The sequence below is a fragment of the Vombatus ursinus genome, unplaced genomic scaffold (genome assembly GCF_900497805.2).
Source record: "Vombatus ursinus unplaced genomic scaffold, bare-nosed wombat genome assembly UNPS02014882.1, whole genome shotgun sequence".
NCBI lineage: Eukaryota > Metazoa > Chordata > Mammalia > Diprotodontia > Vombatidae > Vombatus > Vombatus ursinus.
Window position 1 is genome coordinate 1,062,517 of NW_020954660.1, and position 21,589 is coordinate 1,084,105.

Sequence of the window (21,589 nt, forward strand, 5' to 3'; positions counted from 1 at the left end):
CACACACACACGCACACACACACACGCACACACACGCACACACACACACACACACACACACACGCACACACACACAGAGTATCTACTCCGTGAATTAATTCACTGGCTCCTTGTTCTCCCAACAGCAAAGTGTTTAGACTCAACATAGGGAAAGAGGGCTGGGGCCTGGATGAATAGTTTTTATTCCTCCAAGAAGTGGAATCTTGGGCCCTGGCTCTGAAAGGTCCAAAAATTTTACTGAGACAAGATTTGAGCTGAGAACAGGAAGGCCCCAGGAAGACAGAAACTTCTCATCTTTGAATGGTCATGTAATGACAACTGGAAGCTGGAATGGCTACCATCAAATGTGGAGTGAGGGTTCAGATATTAAGGGCATGGTCCAGAGTGTGAAGCCCTGTACTTACACATATTGAGCTGGCGGATAAAGCTGGAGAGATTGTTATGTTTGAAGTATTTGGGAAGCAGCTCTTTGCAAAACTTCTGTTCATCCAAGATGCCGAAGCTCTGGCCGTTCTGGAAAGAAGAAAATAACGAAAGGTCACACACTGAAGGCAAACATACACAACAAAGAAAGGCGTGTCCAGAGGATGGCTAAGCACATACCACCCAAAGCCAGGGACCCATGTAAACCTATGGCCAAAAGTCACGGCCCAAGGCCCTGTGACGCCCTTCAGAGAGCTACCTGCAACTTAGTCACACATCTCTATCCTTGTGTATACACAATGAACTCTCTAAATTCATGCTTCGAGTGGAAGGGGGTGGGGTGGGGGGTGGAGAAAGATCACAAGGGTAAAATATTAATAAATTTAATTGTATAAACATTTTAAGGTACTTACTATATTCAAGACACTATATACCAGTGATTAAAAAAAATCTCTGCCCACAAGGAGCTTACACTCTATTCCAAATACAGAATATAAAAAGATATATATATAGTTGATACAAGATTGCATACTTCTATTCAGTGAACAGAAGAGGGAACTATTAACCAAGGACTCTAACATGGGTTTCTTGTAGGAGGTAGCATCAAAGCTGGGCCTTTAAGGAAGCTGGGGATTCTCAGAAGTGGAAACGTGGAGGCACTTGCCAGCGTAGTAAGAACAGGTCATTCCAAACTAACCATATTTCCTTTTCTGACAGGGTCACTAAGCCAGTAGATCCAGGGAATGCTAGAGACTGAGTCTATTACAAGTTTAGCAAAGTATGTGATAAAACTACCTCATGCTCTTCTTGGAGGAAAGATGAAGAGATGCGGCCCAGAAGATGTCAGTACAACTGGGTGGTTTTAGAACTGGTTGAATGGATGGACCCCAAGAGTTGTCATTCATTCATTTGCATCAACCCCGAAAGGAGTCTTTCAAAAATCACTTATTCTTATCGGTGACGTGGATAAAGGTCAATTTGCTGATTTGCAGGCAACATCTAGCTGAGAGGGAGGGTTAACACACATTGGATGATAAGAGTCTGAAAGGCTGGAGCACTGGGCCCAATATATTAAGTTAAGCCCAAGATATGAATGAATTTCACACATCCAACAGGAGAGAGCCGTGCTTTAGAAAACAGTTTGTCTGAAAAATACCCAAGAATTTTAGTGAACTGCAAGCTCAACAATAGTGTTGGGAGAGGAGAAGAAAGTCAAGAATGATTCCAAGGTTGTGGACCCAGGATATTAAAAGGATGGTGAGGTGGTCCCCTAAACTGAAACAAGAAAGGCTGGAGGAAGTGTAGGTCTAAGAAAGACATGTAGAGTTTGACAGGCTGATAATCCTAACTATTAATTCTAAGGCCCACGGTCACTAGAAAGTATTTTAGTCATTATCTCATGCAAACCTCCCAATGGCCTTGGAAGACAGGTAAAGTAAGAATGGTTAGCTCCATTTTATAGATTATAATCATAACCATTAAATCCTCTGCTGTCTCTTCATCTCGGCATGAAAATGGCCTTAGGTTCTTGAAGTCCGTAATAGTGGAGCACAAGTTCTGGCTGCCCTTACCAAGCTGGAAGGGCCTGAAGGATGGGCCTATGGAGGGACTGGATTATCTGCCAGAAGACGGCCAACCAACCCTCAGCACGAGTAGCCTCATCACCAAGCTGACCACAGGGTAATGGCATTTTTGACCACAGTCATTCTTGAAGCCTACTTACTAAATCATTTAAGGGTTGGGTTATGAGGGGGGGCCCCAGTGCAATCACTGAGCTCAGGAGTGAACAAGTGACAAGTCTACGTTTACAAGCCTGCTTTTCCTTCAAAGACCCCAACAGATCGGTACTCACCTTCCTCTAGACAAGGAAACTGACCGACCAAGTGACTAGGAATGGGCAGTTTTCATTTGAACCCTTGTCTTTAGACTCTAAGTCCAAAATGGCCAAAAAACCAAAAATCTTTGCTTCCCTCCCCTTTTTCACAAATTCACTTGACTCAGAATTTAAATCTTTAAATTTATGAATTTTAAGTGGCCTAATGAGAAAACTAGAAATCATATATAGTCCAATTTCCTTATTTTCCAGATTTTAAAAGAGGGGAAAAATGCAAAATTCAAAATTCTCAAAACTGAGCCATTTGGCAGTTTGTTCCAAGCCACAAGCTAAGTCAGTCACAGAGTTAAGACCAGAACACAAGTCTCCCAACTTTCAGAGTAAAATGTTCTTTCCAACAAACCACACACTAACTCCATTTCAGGTGGTAACACTGAGTCCAATTTCTAAGGTCTCTTACCTCCTCTTCCCTTAACTCCTCAGTAGCTGACTACAAAATCATTGTATATCAATACTAGCAAGGACCTCAGTGATAATTTAGTCTTACACCCTCATTTTATAGTTGGGGAAACTGTGACCCAAAAAGAAATAACTTGCCTGAAGTGAAATACCCAGTCAGTGGTAGAGTTGGGCAAGCCTAATTTAGTTCTGAAGAAATGAACTTAGATCTGGACATTCCCCCCTTTCACATCCTCCACCCCTACCCCCAGCAAGATCCAAACTGGTCCTAGAGAGCCAAGGAGTCACCCTGAATAGCTGGGTCCAGTCTAAGTTGCCTTTGTCTGGTAATATATTTAAAAAGTCTGAAATCCCTGGGTGGTCAATGAACTGGGAGCTCCAGGTGGGTGTTCTGGGGGGAGGGGGGCTGGATTAGGAATTATCCAAGTCTGGGCTTTCTTTTACCCCCTGCTGGTAAAATCATTCCTAGCATTCGCTGTGGCTCACATCTGCGTTCCTGGTTCCTGAAGTTAACCTGGATTTGACTGCCCCAAAGGACAGAAGAACCCCCAGGGAGTGGAAATTCTATCCAAGGTCTTTTGAGCCTCTCCTTTTCTTTGTTTGTCCTTTGAAAGACCTCAAATAGCCCAGACAGGGACTAGAAAGATAAAAAGGCTAGAGAAACAAGGAACTTGGTTCAGTCAACAAATTGGCTAATTGGCATCTGAACAAGCCAGGGCTTGACTGTGGGCATGGGAGAGTTAAATCAAATCGGGCCATTTCCCTTCCAATTTCCTCAGACTAATATCTACCACTTACACACTAACTCAAGATCGCAAGTGTGTTATCCTTTAAGAAAAAAGTAACAAGAGATAAAAATCCCAACTTAACAGATGAATTAGGGAGTGGGCAATTGACTGGGCAAAAGGATTCACCTCCTTCATGTTTAAATAGCAAGCCCCTCCTTGGGAATTAAAAAATATCATTTGATACACACACCACATCAAGACAAGAACACCTGTTTATAAGTGACTTTGATTTGGGGTACTAATGGGTAATTTCATTGGCATGGGAAGTGCCACCTACTAGTACAGCCTGGCACCTTTTCTACCCCGTCTGGTCTGGGTGGGGGGACTGCTTGGGGCACTGAGATATTAGAAGCCACACAATCAGTATTTGGGAGAAGTTAGACTTGCTTTGCTCATAATTCCAAGGAGAGCTCCTACCTGCCTCATCACATATCATTCTGGTTATTTTTCTAAGTTTGCATTAAGGATAGAAAAGTGGCCTGTTCCTTCATTCATATGAGGAACTCACCTTCTTGTCAGCCTCTCACCACCGAGAAGTGAAGGGCCTTGCCCACAAGCTCACCCAGCCAGGGGGCGTCAGGGGCAGCACATGAATCCAGGCCTCCCAGGCTCCCAGGCCAGCTTCCTAGCCACTAAAGCAAGCTGCCTTTTTTTATGTCAGCAACATGAATACTGTCAAGGATTTTTATCAATAAATAAGTCTGTGTATTTTAAGATGTGTTTGTATCATAAAATGCTAATAAATTCTTATTTTTATTTGAATAAAATTATTTGAGAAATATATTTACATGGATCATGTCATGAAAAAGGGGCAAGGACAGTACAATTCTTTCATTTCCACCAAAATGAAGACCCCCTCTCCGCTCTCTGGGTGTGTCTGCTCCTCTATAAAATGTGGGGGGGGGCCTGGCCGTTCATGCCTGGGGCCCCCATTCTGTTTACCATGAAAGCCCAGCTTCAGAGACTGCTTTCTTCTGAGCCCCACCAGATGGCAGCATTCCCCAGGCCGGCCTCCTCCCACCAGGCCCCATTCTTTTCTACTTAACCTTCTGCTATAAATATCCAAATCTAATCACTCAGATATAGGAACTGCCGAGAGAGAGTACATCACTTCAAGGAAAATCGGTTTGTTTTTCACCAGCTTGTAACTGGGCTCTAAGTCTATCTCAGAGAAAACAATTTAACCGAGATTTCACCATTGGCCAGGGCTTGACGTTCCCTCACTCAGAATACACAAGCCAAACAAGACACCTGATTGATGTAAGGCAGAATGTCTGACCAATTAATTACAGCAGTCTAAATGGCTCTTACAGTGGGGACTGAATTCCCCATTCCTGGAAGGGCCTTTGGAGGATGCTAAGGAGGGTGGGCAGACTTTAGTGGGGGCCATTCTGGTTGGGGGTGCCTCCAACAGACCATTTAACCTTCCAGTTTTACCCACTGGATCAATCAGGAGAAGAAACAGACTGGAAGAAAAAGCAAATGTCCAGCAGCTTCAACATGAACAGAATTCCCAACATCACAGGGCTAAAGGAGACTGCTGAACCCAGGTATGAGAGTGTGGGATAGGGCCCCCCTCCCAAGCTCAGCTGATCCCAGCTCATCAAAGGTGGAAAAGACCCATCAGCCCAGCTCCTCACTTTGTGGATGCCAACAGACATGGTACACAAGGAGTTAATAGCCACACTAGGGTTCAAAAGCAGTTCTCTTTGCTCCTATTCCAGGGGGCACCAAATCACAGAATTTCAGGAGTGGAAGGAACTGTAATGACTAGTCCAACACACAGAGACAAGTCATAAGCTCCCTGGGCCTCAGTTTCCTCATCTTTAAAATGAAGGGACTAGACTAGGAAACCTCTGAGGTCCCTTCTAGCTCTAAGGTCAGTGGTCTACCAAGTGGGGAACACGAGATAACTCACTGAGGTGCTCTCCTTCTCTGTCCCTGCACCCCAGCATTTGCCATAGCAACCCACCCCTTACAGATCATCTGGCCCTGGCTCCACTGCTGGGGTTCTTCCCCCCCCCCCCCCCGAGGGAGCCTCAGAAGAGCAGGCACAGCTGCTGTGGCTGCCAGCAGGCTTAGCTGCTGTGGCTGCCAGCAGGCTTAGCGATCAAGTGGTCTGTAGTCCTGTTCCCAAGAACTCCACCCCACAGGACAACACAGATGCCAATGATGAAAGCCAGGGCCTACCCAGGCAGCCTGCTATTTGCCTTGCTGTTGCTCCTTTCTTCCCACCTACGAACCTGGGACCTAGCCCCCAGGGACCATCCTCTACCCTCAGCCCCAATTAAGGAAGATGGAAATTTACAAGCTGAATTTTCTAATTTCATAGATTTAGAACTAAAAGGGGCTGAAAAGATAATGTAGGACAACCCACTCATTTTACAGATGAGGAAACTGAGACAGAGAGAGGTTAAGTGACTTCCCCAAGGTGCCAAAGCTATTAAGTGGCTGTCTGAGGTGGGATTTGAACCCAGGTCTTTCTGACTCCAAGCCCAACACTCTATCTACTATACTACGTTGCTTCTCAACAGAAACCTTTGCATAATCAGTGAATATTAGTGATATCAGTGACTCAGTCTTTTTAAAAACTATAACAGCAATTAAAACCAATTACCAAAATAACTAAACTTAAAACCAGACCTTCAGGCTTCTGCATTAACAAGCCTTAAACTAAACAATTTTAAAATAATGAGACATATTCAATCATGCTGCTCTCATTCCAAAATTCTCATTTTAACTGAGAATAGAAAGGTTTTCTATACCATTAGTAAATAAGTTTTTATAAATAGTCATCTTTATCATATATTTTTAACTTCAATTATTTTGATCTTAGTAATTTATGTATATTACATATATATATGTCTATATAAATATAGACATATTGGGGAGTACCTGCTCGGACATTTTTTCCTAACAGTGTGAATTATCACAATAGTTTGGGGCTGGATGCTTTAGTCTGTAATCCTACATCCCTGAAGGCCTGGGCCAACAACCACAGTTCCTTCCATCTATCTGCCTACAATAGGGACAGACCCCCAAGGCCTTTCACCATCCTGGCTTCCCTCCGCCAAAGCTCTCCCACTTACTGATGACCTTCCTCAACTGTGCTGCCTAGAACCAAAAGGAAAAAGCCCAAGGCATGGGTTTAAATGTCACCTCAGAAACTCAGTGTATCACCCTGGGCAAATACATCAGCGTCCTCATCTCTAAAATGAGGGGTTCACTCGACAGCTCTGAGATCCTTTACACTGGACAGAATAAGAATACAAACGTGCCATAGATAATGCCAATTGGTGGTTTTCTAATAAGTCAGTGGTTTTTAATTTAATTTGTTACCACTGCTCTCCACAGCTCTATGTAGAAGTCAGTCAAGGTACAGCATAGAGTGAGCCTCATTTCCACAACTTTTCTTAATGGAGCCCAAGATGGCATCGACAGTTTTTGGCTGCCTCGTCACTCCATTTACTACAATTGAACGTGTCCACCTAAAGCCCTCGAATTTCTTTTTTCTAAAGCTGCTGGCCATGACTTCCCCAACCGGTATTTGTGAAGTTGATCTTTTGAATCCAGGTATAAAACATTCCATCTGTCTCCATTAAATTTCTTTTTTCCCCCTTTGTTTTAAATTCAACCTAATGTTGTCCCTCCCACCATTGTATCATCTGACAATGTGTAATCGGGGGCATATGCCGCTTCAGCCAAGTCACCAATAAACAGGGTAACACAGCACATGGCAGAGTGGTGCCCATCTCACTACAAGCTACCACTCCAAACAGAAAGATCAATCTTTTTGCAGTTCTAATAGAATTGAAAAGCAGCAGCATAGATGGTCCAAAGGCAATTTGGGCAGGGACACTGGAGAAAGGACTACCAAATGAATAAAGGGAGGAAGTGTTTTATTACACACTGTTCCATGGTCAGCCTGGAGCCCCAGCTGCCCTTGAGGAGCTCACTGTCCAGTTGGAGACTCCAGATTTAGACACTAAAAACAAGAAGTTAACAATAAAACACCAAAATAAACCAACCCAGTGCTCTAAGAATAAGATTTCATTTGTGGCTTCATTTATTTTTTTAACTCAATTTTAGTTTTGCAATCAACAAAATCTACCTTCTCTCCTTCCCATCCCACTCCCAAATTGAAAAGGAAAAAAAACACTCCTATTACAAACGTGCATAGTAAAGCAAAACTAATTTCCTCATTGGCCATGTCAAAAAGTATCTATCTCCCTCTGCACTCTGAGTCCTTCACCTCTCTATCAGGGATGGATGTTTCATCATTAGGCCTCCACAATGGTGGCTTGTCATTACATTGATCAGAGTTCCTAAATCTTCCCAACTTGTTTGTCTTTACAGAACAGACCACCACCCCCACCTGTACCCATACCCGTACCCCCAGCCCCTTCTAGGGCCAACAGTTCTCTCTGTCTCATAATGTCAACCTTGACTGGAAAAATGATTCACTGTGATTTTTTTGAATTTCCTGACCAGAATTCAGTCTGGTGTGTTTTCTGTTGGAGGGTGGGGAGGGGGTGGGAGGGGGACACAAAAAACTGTGTACTTCTTCTTGCTCCTCTGCCATCATTTTGACTCTGCCTCACAGCTCACTTTAAAAGTATCCTCCACACAATAACCCTAGGAGGTGGTGCAAGTATGATCATCCCATTTTACAGATAAAGCAACAAACTCAAGAAAGGCCAATGCTGGTAAGGAACTAAGCTGAGACTTGAATCCAAGCCTTCTGATTCCAAGTCTGAGAGCATTCTTGACCCTAAGTGGCAGTCAGGAAATGTGGATGATCCAGATGTGGCACTGGGCCTGCACTTGAGCCATCAGAGGACCCAGAGCCTTCTGAATAAATGAAATTGACTTGGGCAAACATTTGACAAACTTCCCTAAATGTTAGTTACTTTCTCTTTGTGGGAGTATGGAACGTGGGACCCCTCTCATTGACTTTACAGTAGGACTGCCTCATAGCAGGCAAAGAAGGCCAAATGAGTGACAACAACTTTCAGGCTCAGTCTGGTTTTCTCTCTCAGCAGGTGCTAGATCAATCAACCAACTGATCAATGGGGACTTCTGGAGTATTGGCAATGGGATTAGTGACAGCAAAGTAGGTAGGCAGACTAGGGAGCAGGCACGGCTAATGGAGTAAGATGATCTCATTCAATTATATAAGTACCTGCTATAAAAAAACCCAAAACAACTACTGCTTTCTTGAAAGACATCCCACTAGGTACTGGGCATGGTGCTGGCAATGTACACTCAATGAGAGGCAAGCAGAGAAGTGGTGAGACCACTGTATTTGGCAGCAGCAGACATGGAGATTCCGGCTCCAGTTCTTCCACTTCCTATGTGACCTTCAAGTCCAAATCCCTTCTTCTCTGGGCCTCAGGTCTCTGCCCTACAAAGTCACACTACCTCTACCCGGCCAGTTTGAGACAGAATTGTTAGAAGGGAATGAATATTAACTACTAAAACCCAGCAGGGCAAAACAGAAAAAGAAATCCTTCTCTCGTGTGTGTGTGTGTGTGTGTGTGTGTGTGTGTGTGTGTGTGTGTAAGTATATAAAATACATACATAGGCATATATGCCTATTTATACATGAGGTAAGACACATCCAGACCGTGTATTGATGAGTGATATGAAAAACACTTTTTACAAAAGAAGAAATGGAAACAACAGAAACCGAATGCTGTGAAGTCATGGCCAAGCTTGGCCTAAAAGAGGAGATAAGAAGGCATCACCTCCCCTTTTTTGTAGAAATAGGGGACTAGGCATATGGAATATTACTTAGGATAGAATATTTTTTTCAACGAGTTATTCACTGTTGTTGAACTGGTTTCCAGACAAAATGGTTGTCTGAACAGACACCCCCACCCCCAGCTCCCACTTACCTACCCCAATAAAAAACTCAAATTTGTACCAAACCAAGTAACCATCAGGAAATTCAATGAGAAACTACAAGTTATTTCTACTCCAAAACTGCACAAAAAGTTAGCCATTTAGCCCAAGGGCAACAGGAAGGAGGACCACCACCAACAAAGCTGGCACTTAACAGGTTAATCTAGCAGTGTGACCCCAAACTACCTAGAGACAGGCCGGAGACACCAGGAACTCCCAAGGCACTGTAAGAGACTAATTCCAGGAGGCAGAGGTCAGCACAGGAACCCAGGGGATGGAGGAGCAGAGCAAGCAGGGCCAAACCTCATATCCTAAAACTCAAAAGATGAAAGAGCCTAGCTTTGGCACAATGCCCCAATTCAAGAACTAAGGTTAGAGAGATGAGGAAAGAAAGACAGCTACTAACCAGTATCCAGAATTATTCTAGATCTGGAAATGCCACAAAATTCATCCTAGATAGAGACTAAGTTTCTGATAACTCCAAGCGGAAACTCAAAGCAAAAAATGGATTTTCTAAAAGGAATTTCCTAAAAGAGCTAGAAGAAATGAAAGGATTTTGAAAATGAAATAAAATCTTTGGAGCAAAGAATTGGAAGTAGAATACACTGTTTAGAACAGAAAGTGGTAAATCTTGCCTAAGAAATGCACTCCCTGGGGCAGTTTAGGTGACATAGTGGACAAGAGCACCAACCCTGGATATCTGAGCTCAGACACTTACTAGCTGTTGTGACCCTGGCAAGCCACTTAACCCTGACTGCCTCAAAAAAAAAAAAAAGACAGATTAAACTTAAAAAAAAAGAAAGAAAAAAGAAATGCACTCCCTGAAAACTAGAAGAGACAAAACAAAAACCAATGACTCTATGAAAAAACAGTAAGTATTGGAACAAAATCCAAAGCTGAAGACATAGAAGGAAAATGTGCACTATTTAATATCAAACATGACTTGGAAAATATGTCAAGGAAAAGAAAATAATTTATGAATCATTAGACTTCCTGAAAACCATGGTTTTTAAAAAAGCCTGGAAAGTTCAAGAAATTGTAAATGAAAACTACCCAAATGTATTAGAAACAGAGGGCAAAGTGAAGATGGAAATAGTCTGCCAATCACCTCCTGAAATAAACCTCAAAAGGAAAAATCCCAGGAATATCATTGCCAAAATCCAAAGCTCCTACATCAAGGAAAAAATATTGCAAGGAGCCCAAATGGCAAATATGAAAGGAGTCACAGGCAGGATTACCTAAGTTCTGTAAACTTCTATCATAAACAAGAGATCTAAAGGACCAAAAATATAGGTGTACCTCCTCTACCCCCCCCAAAAACCCCAACCACACAAAGCTGAGTATTACCCTACAGATAAAAAAGCTGAAGTTTAATGTAATAGAGGACTTTAGACCAAAGCTGAGTAGGAACTCTGAAATACAAACGTAAGAGTCCAGAGAAATCTGGAAAGGGAAATGTATTTCATCAACTGGAAGGAGCTGAATGAAGATGCAGTGCTAACATCTAATCGGAGTAGAAGAAACAAGGGTCCCTTCAGAACCTTCAAGCCTTCAAAGGGTATCGAAGGAGATAAATAAGAAAGCCAGAAGACCTCTGGATGGATTGGTTCTGTTCTGAGGGTTAGAAGAGGGGAAACAACGGAGGGCTGAAGAAAGAATACACCAGTGTAGAGAAGAGGAAGAATGGGGACAGAACTATTTCTCATCATCAGAGTGCATGAGAAGAGTATACAAATATGGAGGAAGGAGTAGAGACAGAACCAGATGAACCTCAAGAAGGGCTGAATGCACATGCTGACTGAGAAATACATCAAACTCAACAGTCAAACAAATAAGGATGGGAGAGTTAAGGGGGAGGGGCGCTCACATGGGGTGAGCAAAACCAACTCCCTGATCCTTAATGGAGGATGAAAAGGAAAGAACAGAATGGGGATCTAAGGGGCAAACTCTGAAGTGAGAAATGGCTAAACAAATTGGGTAACTTGAATGTAATGTCATGTTATTGCACTGTAAGAAATGACGACCAATGATTTCAAAGAATCCTGGGTAGTAGGAACCCTTGAGAACAACTTCTACAAGGACAACACTGTAAAGAAAAACAACTTTGAAAGCTGATTAATGCCGTGACGGTCCCCCTTCTCTGATGATGATGAAGCGTGTCCTTTACCTCATGACAGAGAAGCCATGGACTCGGGTGTAGGGTGTCGCAAGGGGCACACATTTTTGGACATGGCCTCCAATGGATTTGTGTTGCTTAACTAGGCTTAGTTGTTACAAGGGACTGCTTGTTTTATTCGCTAAGTTTTTATTGGGGGGAGGGAGGTTAGCAATACTGATGCCAAAAGAAAAAGTCATTGAAACATTTAAAAAATATATACACAGAAAAGAAGGAAGTTCAGAAGGAAACACAAACAAAACAGTTTGGAAAGTAACTTGTGGAATTTATCATATATATATTTTAAAGTAAGAGGAGTGAAACAGAGTTTCACTGTTTCATATACAATCCTCCTTTTATGTCCTACTAGGTAAATGGAAATGCTCAAGGTTTATTTGGTGTTTAAATTCAGAAGAAGAAATTTTAATTTGAAAACGTTAGGTGATGTAAAAAATATCAGTAAAAAATTATTTTAAAAAATAAAAGACAAAAAATTGAGGGACATCACTTGTTCTTGGTCATGCTAAGATAATAAAAATGACAACACTAGCTAAATTAATTTACACAATCAGTCAATGGTGTCAAACTCAAAGAGAAACTGGGTCAGCAAACTGTCCATGGGGATCCCTATGGACCACATGTGGACTTAAGCTTCAAAATGTAATACTATCTGTGTTTTATTGTATTTTTATTTATTTTGTTAAATATTTTCCAAATCTATTTTAATCTGTTTCTACACTCAGGAGTCCCAGTGTTTTACACCTCAGAAAATTAAGACAAAATAACAATAAAATTCATCTAGAGAAAAAGGTCAATAATCTCAATGAAGAAATGAAAAAAAGGAATGATAGCGATCTAGCAGTACCAGATCTCAAGTCATACTGCAAAGCAGTAATCGAAATAATGTGGTATTGGTCAAATAACAGAAAAACATGTCAATGGAACAGATTAGGCACACAGAACCTAGACTGTACCTAAGGACAATTGAACACAGTAGCACAGTGTTCAATAAACCCAAAATACACCAGCTACAGCCATAAGGGCCCCTTCCTATTCCAAAAAAACTACTGGACAACCTAGAAGGTAGTCTGGAAGAAATTAGGCTTAGACCAAACCCTCCTACCACATACCACTATAAACTCCAGATGAATACGTGATTTAAACACAAAAGCTCTTAGAGTTAAGAAGTGAACTTTTGATTTCATTGGTGTGGGTAACTTTAAAATCTTAGAGAGTTGCCCAGAGCACAGAGAGACTAAATGACTTGACTTAGGGTCACATGGCCAAGATGGGTTGGTTAGAGGTAGGACCTGAACCCAGGGCTTCCTTACTTTGACACTGGCTATCTGTCCCTGACACGATGCTGCTGTTCTCTAAAAACCTCTTATATCATAAACAAATTAGAGGGGAAGGGAAGGAGACATATTTTATAATTATGGATATGGGAGAAGAAGATATAACTAAACAATGGAATGAGAGGAATATAAAAAATGGACAATTTTGATTACATAAAATTGAAAAGGTTTTTCTACAACAAAAATCAATGCAGTTATAGTTAGCAGGGAAACAGCTAACTGGTTAAAAAATCTTTGAAGTAAATTTCTCTAATAAAGGTTTGCTATCCAAGATACATAAGGAATTGATACAAATACGTACGAACCATTTCCCAATAGCTCAAAGGATTATGAACAGGCCATTTTTAGAAGAACTGCAATCAATACCACATAGGAAAAAATGCTCCAAATGACTAATAGTAAGACAAATGCAAATTAAAACACCTCTGAGGGTCCAGCTCACACCCATGAGATTGGGAAGGATGATCAAATGGCTGGAAGGGCTAAGTGAGAACAGGCACACACATGCACTGTTGGTCTGACCATTCTGGAAAGCCATTAGGCTCTTTTTGCAAAAACTCACTCAGCTCTGCCTACCTTTTGACCCGGCAATACCACTACTAAACATAAACCCCAAAGAGGTCAAAGACAGAAAGGAAAGGCTCTGTGTATGCCAGAGTAAGGACAGAGGCCTTTATGTTGTACAGAGTGGGTGCTCATCCTTTGGAGAATGGCTAAACACGTCGTGTTCTCTGAACGGAATGGAATATCGTGTCACTAAGAAATCATAAAAGGACAAATTCAGAGAACCATGGAAACTGATGTATTGTGAAGCGAGCAGAACCAGAAGTACCATTTAAATGACAGCATTTATTAAGTGCTTGCGGCATACAAAGCACTGGGGGTACAAACAGAAAAGTCAGATAGTCCCTGCTGTCATGGAGCTCATGTTCTAATGGGGGGGGGCAATGCCTCGGGAAGGGTTTGACTGCAAGTCAGACATAAGGGGCAGCGGCGAAGGCAATGTTCTTCAGTGTCATTTCCACTGATGCAATCAGATGTGTTTCTGATGTTGACACATTTGGCAAAACCAGGGACTTTGGTGGCAAAAAAAGACACACATACACTAGGTGAAAGCTAACTATGAATATTCCTTAGTCACTCCTGGCCCTTTCTTCTCTTTCTGGGACCACCTAAGCTTTTCCAGGTAATGTTTTCATCTCCAAACAAATAGAAATGTCTATTAAGTTGGGGAAAAAAACCCCACAACTCTGGTGTTTAAACTTTGTTAGTCAGTTATTCGCAGATGATAAGCTTTATTAACACCTACTGATGTAGTCCCTTTAGGACTGTCCTGGGACCTTCTAGTTTGGCATCTGGAGGCTGGATGGAGGAACACATTGATGAACTTTGAAGCAGGCCATGGGAAAAAAAAAGCTTATTCTCCCAGGCTATCAACATGCCCCCCACTATTGCTAACTCAATCTCTGATATTTACGGAACAACAACTTGGAAAGACTCAAGAAGGCCAATCAATGCAATGGCCAAGCCCAACTTCAGAAGTCTGAAGAAGGAGCCTGCTTCCTGGCTGGAGGCACAAAATGAGATCCACTTTCAGCCACAGTCCATTCAGTCCGCTTGATGGAACTTACTTTGTACAAGAGAACTTCCATTTGTTGTGAGGACTAAATGAGAGAAGGACGTGTATAAAATGCTTTGCAAACCTTAAAGGGCTAGAGACATGTTAGCTATTATTATTGAAAGGAGTTGGTGGGTGGTGGAAGGATGCCAAATAGGGCCCAAGAAGCATTTTAAATAAGACACAGAAGAGAGCAAGAAGTCATTCAATTTTGTTACCACCATGTTATATTTAATGTACATTTAAAAAAAATACCAACCTGGACAGAAGGGAGGCTCAACTTCATATATGACACTGGTTTTTGTCCTTTGTATACTGAAATGCTAATGTTTATTAAGTTCATGATAAAAAAGACTTTTTTTTAAAAAGAGAGAGAACGAGACAAAGGTTGTTCCAGAGCTTTATGGACTTACTTCAATCCACAGATCTGTGATTTCAGACTTCTTGAGTGGCTGAAGCTGAAAACAAAATTTCCCATGTGATGGCCACTCTTGGGGATACCAAGTCTCTCTGAACCGGGCCCCAGGGGTAAGGGCCCTTCACAGGCCCCAGCTCCAAACCCCTCCAGCTCAGCAGGGCTGGCTGGACAGGGCCAATGCTCCACTGGCTTAGGCCACCGGGAAGCCCAGGCACTGGTGGAGGACTTAAGTGAAAGACGGAAATGTAATTTGGTGGAATTAATAGAGTGACAAAATTGGACTGATGTGAATGGCCCAGATTTGATTTGCTATTCATTTCATTCTTCAATACTTGGATTCATTCTAGAGTTAATTTCATTAACTGACAAGACAGAAAGAACATAGTTTTTCTCCTACAAATAAATACTTTTTTTTCAGCCTCTGCTTTCGTCCCCTCCCCTCGCCAAGAACAAGGAGCAATTCTAACTTATGGAATTTCAGACATTTTTAGATGGTGCTCCACAGTGGACTAGCATGCGTGTGCCCTAACGGTAACTAGGAAAACACCAGCAGGGTTATAACACAGTGTTTGTGGACAGGGGAGCCATTCTGGCATAAACCCCAAAAGGAAATGGTTTGCGTGTAATATGGTAATAGGCGTGAGGCTTGGTCTGTGTGCCTCCTGAAGTGAGGAGGGACACTGTACAGCACACCCAACACCCACGCCCATGGAAGAGCTTCCAACAGCTCAGCAGGCAACAGAGAGGCACTGGGGCACAGGGAAGAACACTGGACTCCGAGTCCCAGAGCATGGGTTCCAATCTCTGCTCTGCTCTCCACCACTCCCACTGCCTGTGACCTTGGTACATCACTGCCCAAAGCTGAAGGAAAGAGGGAGGGAGTTGCACTGAATGACCTCCAAGGTCCCTTCTAAAGGGAGGTTCTGTGATCCTTCCGGGCAGCTCACAACGAAGGCCAACAAGTATATGTGTTAAAACCATCACAAGACTACTGTACCACTGAACAATAAAGGGGGGGGGGGCAGCTACCAGTTGTGATTCAACCATGTATTTACTAAGTACCTTCTTCTCTGTGCCTGGCACTGTGCTAGGCACTGGTAATACTATGACAAAATTCGGAGTCCCCGAAGTTTGCACAGTCTCTTGTGGGAGACACGTTCATCAACCAAGTGTGTGCAAAATCATACAAGGTATGAGGGGGCCAGGGAGGGGTGCAGTTGATTTTTTGGACTCCAAAGGGAAAACTTGACATTGATCCTTATGAAATTCCGTCTGGGGAGGTACCAACAGCTGGGAGAGATCACAAATGGCTTCAGGAAGAAGATGGTTCTCGGGCTGGGCTTTCAAGTTCACTAGAGGATTCTAAGAGGAATTGCAGCTGGCTGGGCGAGCCATCTGGTGGTACCCGGGCAGCTGGCTTCAGTATCCTCTTGCTCCGAGGCCCGACTCTCACATTACAGTGCTCCCTGCCCTACCTCGGGCTTGGCTCTCCAGAACTATGTGGGGTAGATTCTTGCTTGTTTCTTGGGCTAAGAGTTTCCCAGACTAATCATATGCAAATTTAACCATGCTGGCCCCTTGGGACTTAGAATGACTTAAACCCCTGGGGTTTTCTGAAGCACCAGCATGAGAGAAACTCTTGATATATTGTCCCCAAATGAGGGGTCTGTTTTGATGCCCTTACAGTGACTGAGCTTAGACCAGTACATTGTTGGGGTTTGGGCTCAAGTTCTAATTTTGCTACCTACTCCCTAGCAAGACTGTAAGCAAATCCCCTCTGCGCTCTGGGCCTGTTTCCTCATCTGTAAAATTAAGGGGTTAGACTGGCTTGTCTCTAGGTCTAGTCTAGCTCTAATATTCCATGGTCTGTGGTAAAGGTCTCCTCCAACTCTATACCAATCCATGACTTCTAAAAATTATGCTGTAGAAAAACTTAGTAAACTTTGCTATTTGAGGTCATTCTTCTAAGCTTTAAGAAATGGGCCAATCAACTGGTACCAAGGTCTGGGAATCGAAAGTTAGGAAAGGGTTAAATGACAATGTTTTGTGTAGTGGGAGAAACACCGGACTTGGAGCCAGCCTGGGCTTGAATTCCATTGAGGTGTATGTACGATCTTGGCCAAGTCCCTGCCCCCTCCCCCGGGGGCCTCAATTTCTTCCTATGGAGAAGGTTATACAAAATGGGGCTGGGAGACTTTAAAGGACTAGAGAAATAGCAGCTGCTATTCCTGCCTTAATTGCCAAAGGAGGCAGCCTGTCTGACCTCTGGAAAAGGGTTACCACCAAGGTGCAGCTTTCTGTGTTTTGAAAAGCCCAGACCTAGAGCTGGAAAGGGAGGTGGAAGGACTGACCCATTGGCACATGGCTGATCTGCAACCAAGTGAGGATTTGAACCCAGCCTCTAACTCCAGAGGTTTTGCCCTTGCTAAACATAGCCCCAATGGTTATTTTACTCACCTCCCGCCATAACCCCAACACTTAATGGGGACTTAGTAAACGTTAAAATTCGTTCTGATGTCAATTGACATTCAGACAGGCAGACAAACATTGAGTCTGAACCAGAGTTCGGCACCAAATAAACACTGTTCAGAAGGGACGATTATTGATTACCAAGCCTCTGAGGCTCCAGCTAGCCCTAGCTGGCCAGCCTCTTCATTTTTGTGTGTGCCCAAACTGTCGGCCTGACTATGGTTAAGCTCGAAGAATGGGTCTAATTCCTGCTTATATAAGGGCTGAGCTGGGCGGGCTGGGCAGTTTCTGAGGTCCAGGCCAACCTGGAGGCTTGAGGACCAGAAGCTAAGAAAGCTGCCTCACTAGACAGAGGTGTTTAGGTACCATTAAGACGAGAGAGGAAAAAGAGAAGCCTTCTGAGGTCCTTCCTAGCTCTGCAGGTCTACAGTTTGGTAATAAGCAGGGATTCCAAAGAATTCCAAAGATTCCCCTATGGGGGGTGGCAGGGATAGGGGATTTCTGCAGAATGAGGCCAAGTCAGACCTTGGTGCAAGAAAGCAAGCCTCATGGTGGGGGGGGGGGATTGGAGGGGGGGGGATAAGTGTCTTCAAATATTTGAAAGGATCAGACTTGTGCTTGGCCCCGGGGGCAGAACCCTCAGAGGCAGCCAGATTAGCAATGTTCCCAAGCAGAAGTCGGCTGCTCACCTCAGGGGCCAACTGAGTTCCAATGCAGTCAGTGCACCAGGCGTTGTGCTAGGCTTGGCAAGGGGGAAGGGAGCTAGCCGATCTCGCAACAAACACCATTTAACAAGGCACTTTATTAAGAGGTTTCCCAAGTTCTAAGTTTGGGGACAAAAAGGCAACAACCAAACCAGTCCCTGCCTCCAAGGAGCTTACTTTGTCAGTGGGAGAGTTACCCATGGAGCATCAGGCTGGGCAGGTGGGCATCTGAAATCCTTCCAATTCAATCTGACAAACTTGTATTACATGCTTGCTATGGACAGAGGTTGTTCGATTCCAATGAGGAAAAACAGTCCCTACCCTGATACAGCTTATAGTCTACTGGAAAGAGACAACCTATACACAGATAGGTAAATAGATACAAAGCAATCTGAAGAGAAATATTACTAATGGCTCAAGGGTTCAGCGAAGGTTTCCCATAGCATCTTAGGTGGAGAGCTGGAAAGGACCTCAGAGACCATCTAGTAAAGCTCTATTGTTTTATAGAAAGGGAAACTGAGGCCCAGGGAAATGAAGGGACTTAGCCAAGGTCACATTTAGCATCCTGTATCTAGAACTGAAGGGACCTCAGAGGTCAAGTAAATCTGATCCAACTTCATTTTACAAAGGAGGAAACTGAGGTACAGGGATGTAAAAGTGTCTTAGAAAGGTCACACAGGTAGTTAAGGAGGGGTCGCCTGAGCTGAGCCTGCAAGGAAGATAGGGGCATTCAAAGGGCAAGGGGCTGGGAGGGGCAACTTATGCAAAAGCTGGGGGGGGGGGGCGCCCGATGGTACTAGCAAGCCTTCCCACTTCCAGTTTTGGAATTCTATAATTGTAAGCCCGCTGGGATGACTGGGAACAAACAGGCATTTGCAGGAGGAGAAAAGCAAACTCTTGTGGGCAATAAACTGGGAGGGGGGAGGGGAGGAGGCTGCTTCAAATGCAACGAAGTCTTTCAGGCAGGAGTAGCGGGCTCTCCAAGCACAAGTAGCTCTCTGCAAGGAGAGTGTCCAGCAAACTTTCCCGCCCTGCAAAATCTTGTTGGCAAGACTGGCCCCTTGCATACTCCCACCCTGCAAACTGCCATCCCAGTTTTCAGGCAGGAATGGAACCCTGAAAACTCTAGCAGACCAAAATAGCCTCTGCCCACACTCTCACCCCTTCCCAAAAACAAACAAAAAGAACAAAACAAACAAACAAACAAACAAAAAAAAGCCTCCAGCCAGCAGGAGTAGCCCCTTTACAGAATTTGCAGGGCAAGAGAAATCCCCGACCTCGAAACTCTTGAGCCTCCCTAGTCTTCCCAGCTACAGTAGCCTCGCTGCAAACTCCCCACCGTGCAAACTCACGCCAAGTAAATAGCCACTTCAAAAGTCTTGCACCCCCCACCCCCAACTGTTTTTGCCAGAAGCTTTCCTGCAAACTCTTGCAGGTAAGCACAGCTGCCAACCCGCTCCCCGCCTTCGCGGGAGGAGTAGCCCCGTCGCAAACTCTCTTACTCTTAAAACTTAGGAGCCACCCCCAAACTAGGCCCCCCCCCCTCTTTCCAGCAGAAGTAACCCTCTTGGAAACTCTCCAGTCCTAGAAATTCTTGCAGACAAGAATAGACACCCTCAAACTCTTGACTCCAGGAGCCACCTCAAAACTTTGGGGGGCATGAATAGCCCCCACAAATGCTTCCGCCCTGCAAATTCCTTGGGGTAGTAGTCCCCAAACTCTCCCGCCTTGCACTCCTTGCGGCAAGAGTAACTCCTCTCCAACTGTCCCATTCTGTAAACTCTTTGGGGGTAGAGTAGTTCCCTCCCCCCAAAAAAAGCATACCCACTCTGCAAAATTCCCCGGAGCAGTAGCTTCCCAATTCTCCTGTCCTGCAAACTTGTTGGGAGAAGAATAGCTCCCCCAAAATCTCTCCCTCCTTGTAAAATTTCTTGGGGTATGAGTAGCCCCCCCCAACTCTCCCGTTCTGTAAACTTTATATGGCAAGAGTAAGCGCCCCCCAACTCCAAGCAATGCCGCTCTGGAAAAACTCTTTAGAGGAGGACCTTCCCAACTCTCTCCTACAAAGCCGTAGGGGCAAGAGTAGCCCCCCCCAGTCTCCCGTTTTGTAAACTCTTTAAGGCGAGACTAATCCGTGCGCCCCCCTCCCTCCCAGCAAACTCGCCCAGCTAAACTTGTAGTAGCTTCCCAAGTCTCCAGTCCCGCAAACTCCCTGGGAGAGGAGTAGTTCCTCCCACCCCAAACTCTCCCGCTTTGAAAAACTCCTTGGGGTAAGCACACCTCCCTCACGCTCCAGTCCTGCAAACACTTTGAGGCAAGTGTAGCCTCCAAAAAACTCAAGTTCTGCAAAACTTCTTGCAGCAGTTAGCACCTCCCAACACTCCCACCCTGCAAACTCCTTACTCCAAAAGTAGCCCCCCAAAACTCTCCCGCTTTGAAAAATTCTTTGCGGGAAGAATAGCACCCCCTACTCTCCCGTCCTGAAATCTCCTCTGGGCAAGAATAGCCCCCTCCCCAAAAAAAGTTCTCTAGTCCTGCAAAAACTTCTTAGGGCAGGAGTAATCCCAGGGTAAATCATCATTAACAGTAGTCTCCACTAACTCTCTCGCCCCGCAGATCTCAGGGGCAGGAGTAGACCGCCCCCCAAAAATCCCCAGGCTCTTTAGGGCAGGAGCCCCCCACTACAAAATATATGGGGCAAGGGCCACCCACTCCTGCAAACTTGAGCGCAATCAGAGATCCCCGGGGACCCCGACGGTCGGCTTTGGGCACTTTGGGGCAGCACGAGGGAAACGCCCTCGCCCCCCCACCCCGGAGCCCCGAACGGTGGCCCCCTGTGGGGAATCGGGGAGGCAGGGAGCCAAGGGGCACGTGGAACAGGAGGAGGGGCGCATGAGTAGCCCGGGACTCCGGAGCGCGGGCCCCTCCCCACGCACCCTGGCCCGCGAGGCGTCCAGCAGCTCCGGGCTCTCCTACACCTCGCGGAGCCCAGTCCCCGGGCTCGCGCTCCAACTCGCTCGCTGCGCATGCGCAGCCACCCTGGCCCTTACCCGGCTCCAAGCGATCACGTCGTCGGTGGTCGAGTCGTTGACCAGAGCCCAGAGCTTAGCCAGGAAACCAGGCACCACCGAGGAAGCCCCCTCCATGACGCTAAAGAGCCGGACCAAGACGAGAAGGTAGCAGACACACTAGAGTCGAAAGCCCAACTCCAACAACTGGCCAAGACGCCTCAGGCTGTCCAGGGCAGGCCAGTCCCCGGCCCCACCCCATTGATGGGGGGCGGAGCCCCGAGCCCGAAGGGGAGCTTCGATTGGTGGCAGGACCACACACGTCACTGGTGGGGCAGGGGGGGACACGTGACCTCGAGACACGCGCTGGGGGGGGGGGGAGCCCGGAAAGGGCAAGGTGCGCTCGAGGGGGGGGGGGAGGGGGGGGGGGGAAGGGGGGCGGGGGGCCCCGACG

At 45.0% G+C, this 21,589-nt stretch overlaps 1 protein-coding gene across 3 annotated transcripts in view; it reads right to left on the reverse strand.

Annotated features, from left to right (window-relative positions):
- Positions 1-21,392, reverse strand: part of LOC114028440 (heat shock factor protein 3-like) — a 56,553-nt gene extending 35,161 nt beyond the window's left edge. For all 3 annotated transcript variants that reach the window (XM_027842679.1, XM_027842678.1, XM_027842677.1), the window contains exons 1-2: positions 21,178-21,392; positions 405-513 (exon numbers count right to left, since the gene is read on the reverse strand). In XM_027842679.1, the coding sequence (XP_027698480.1) occupies positions 405-513; positions 21,178-21,273 (205 nt within the window). In that variant the 5' untranslated portion in view covers positions 21,274-21,392. The remainder of the gene's footprint in view (positions 1-404; positions 514-21,177) is intronic.
- Positions 21,393-21,589: the final 197 nt, after the last annotated feature.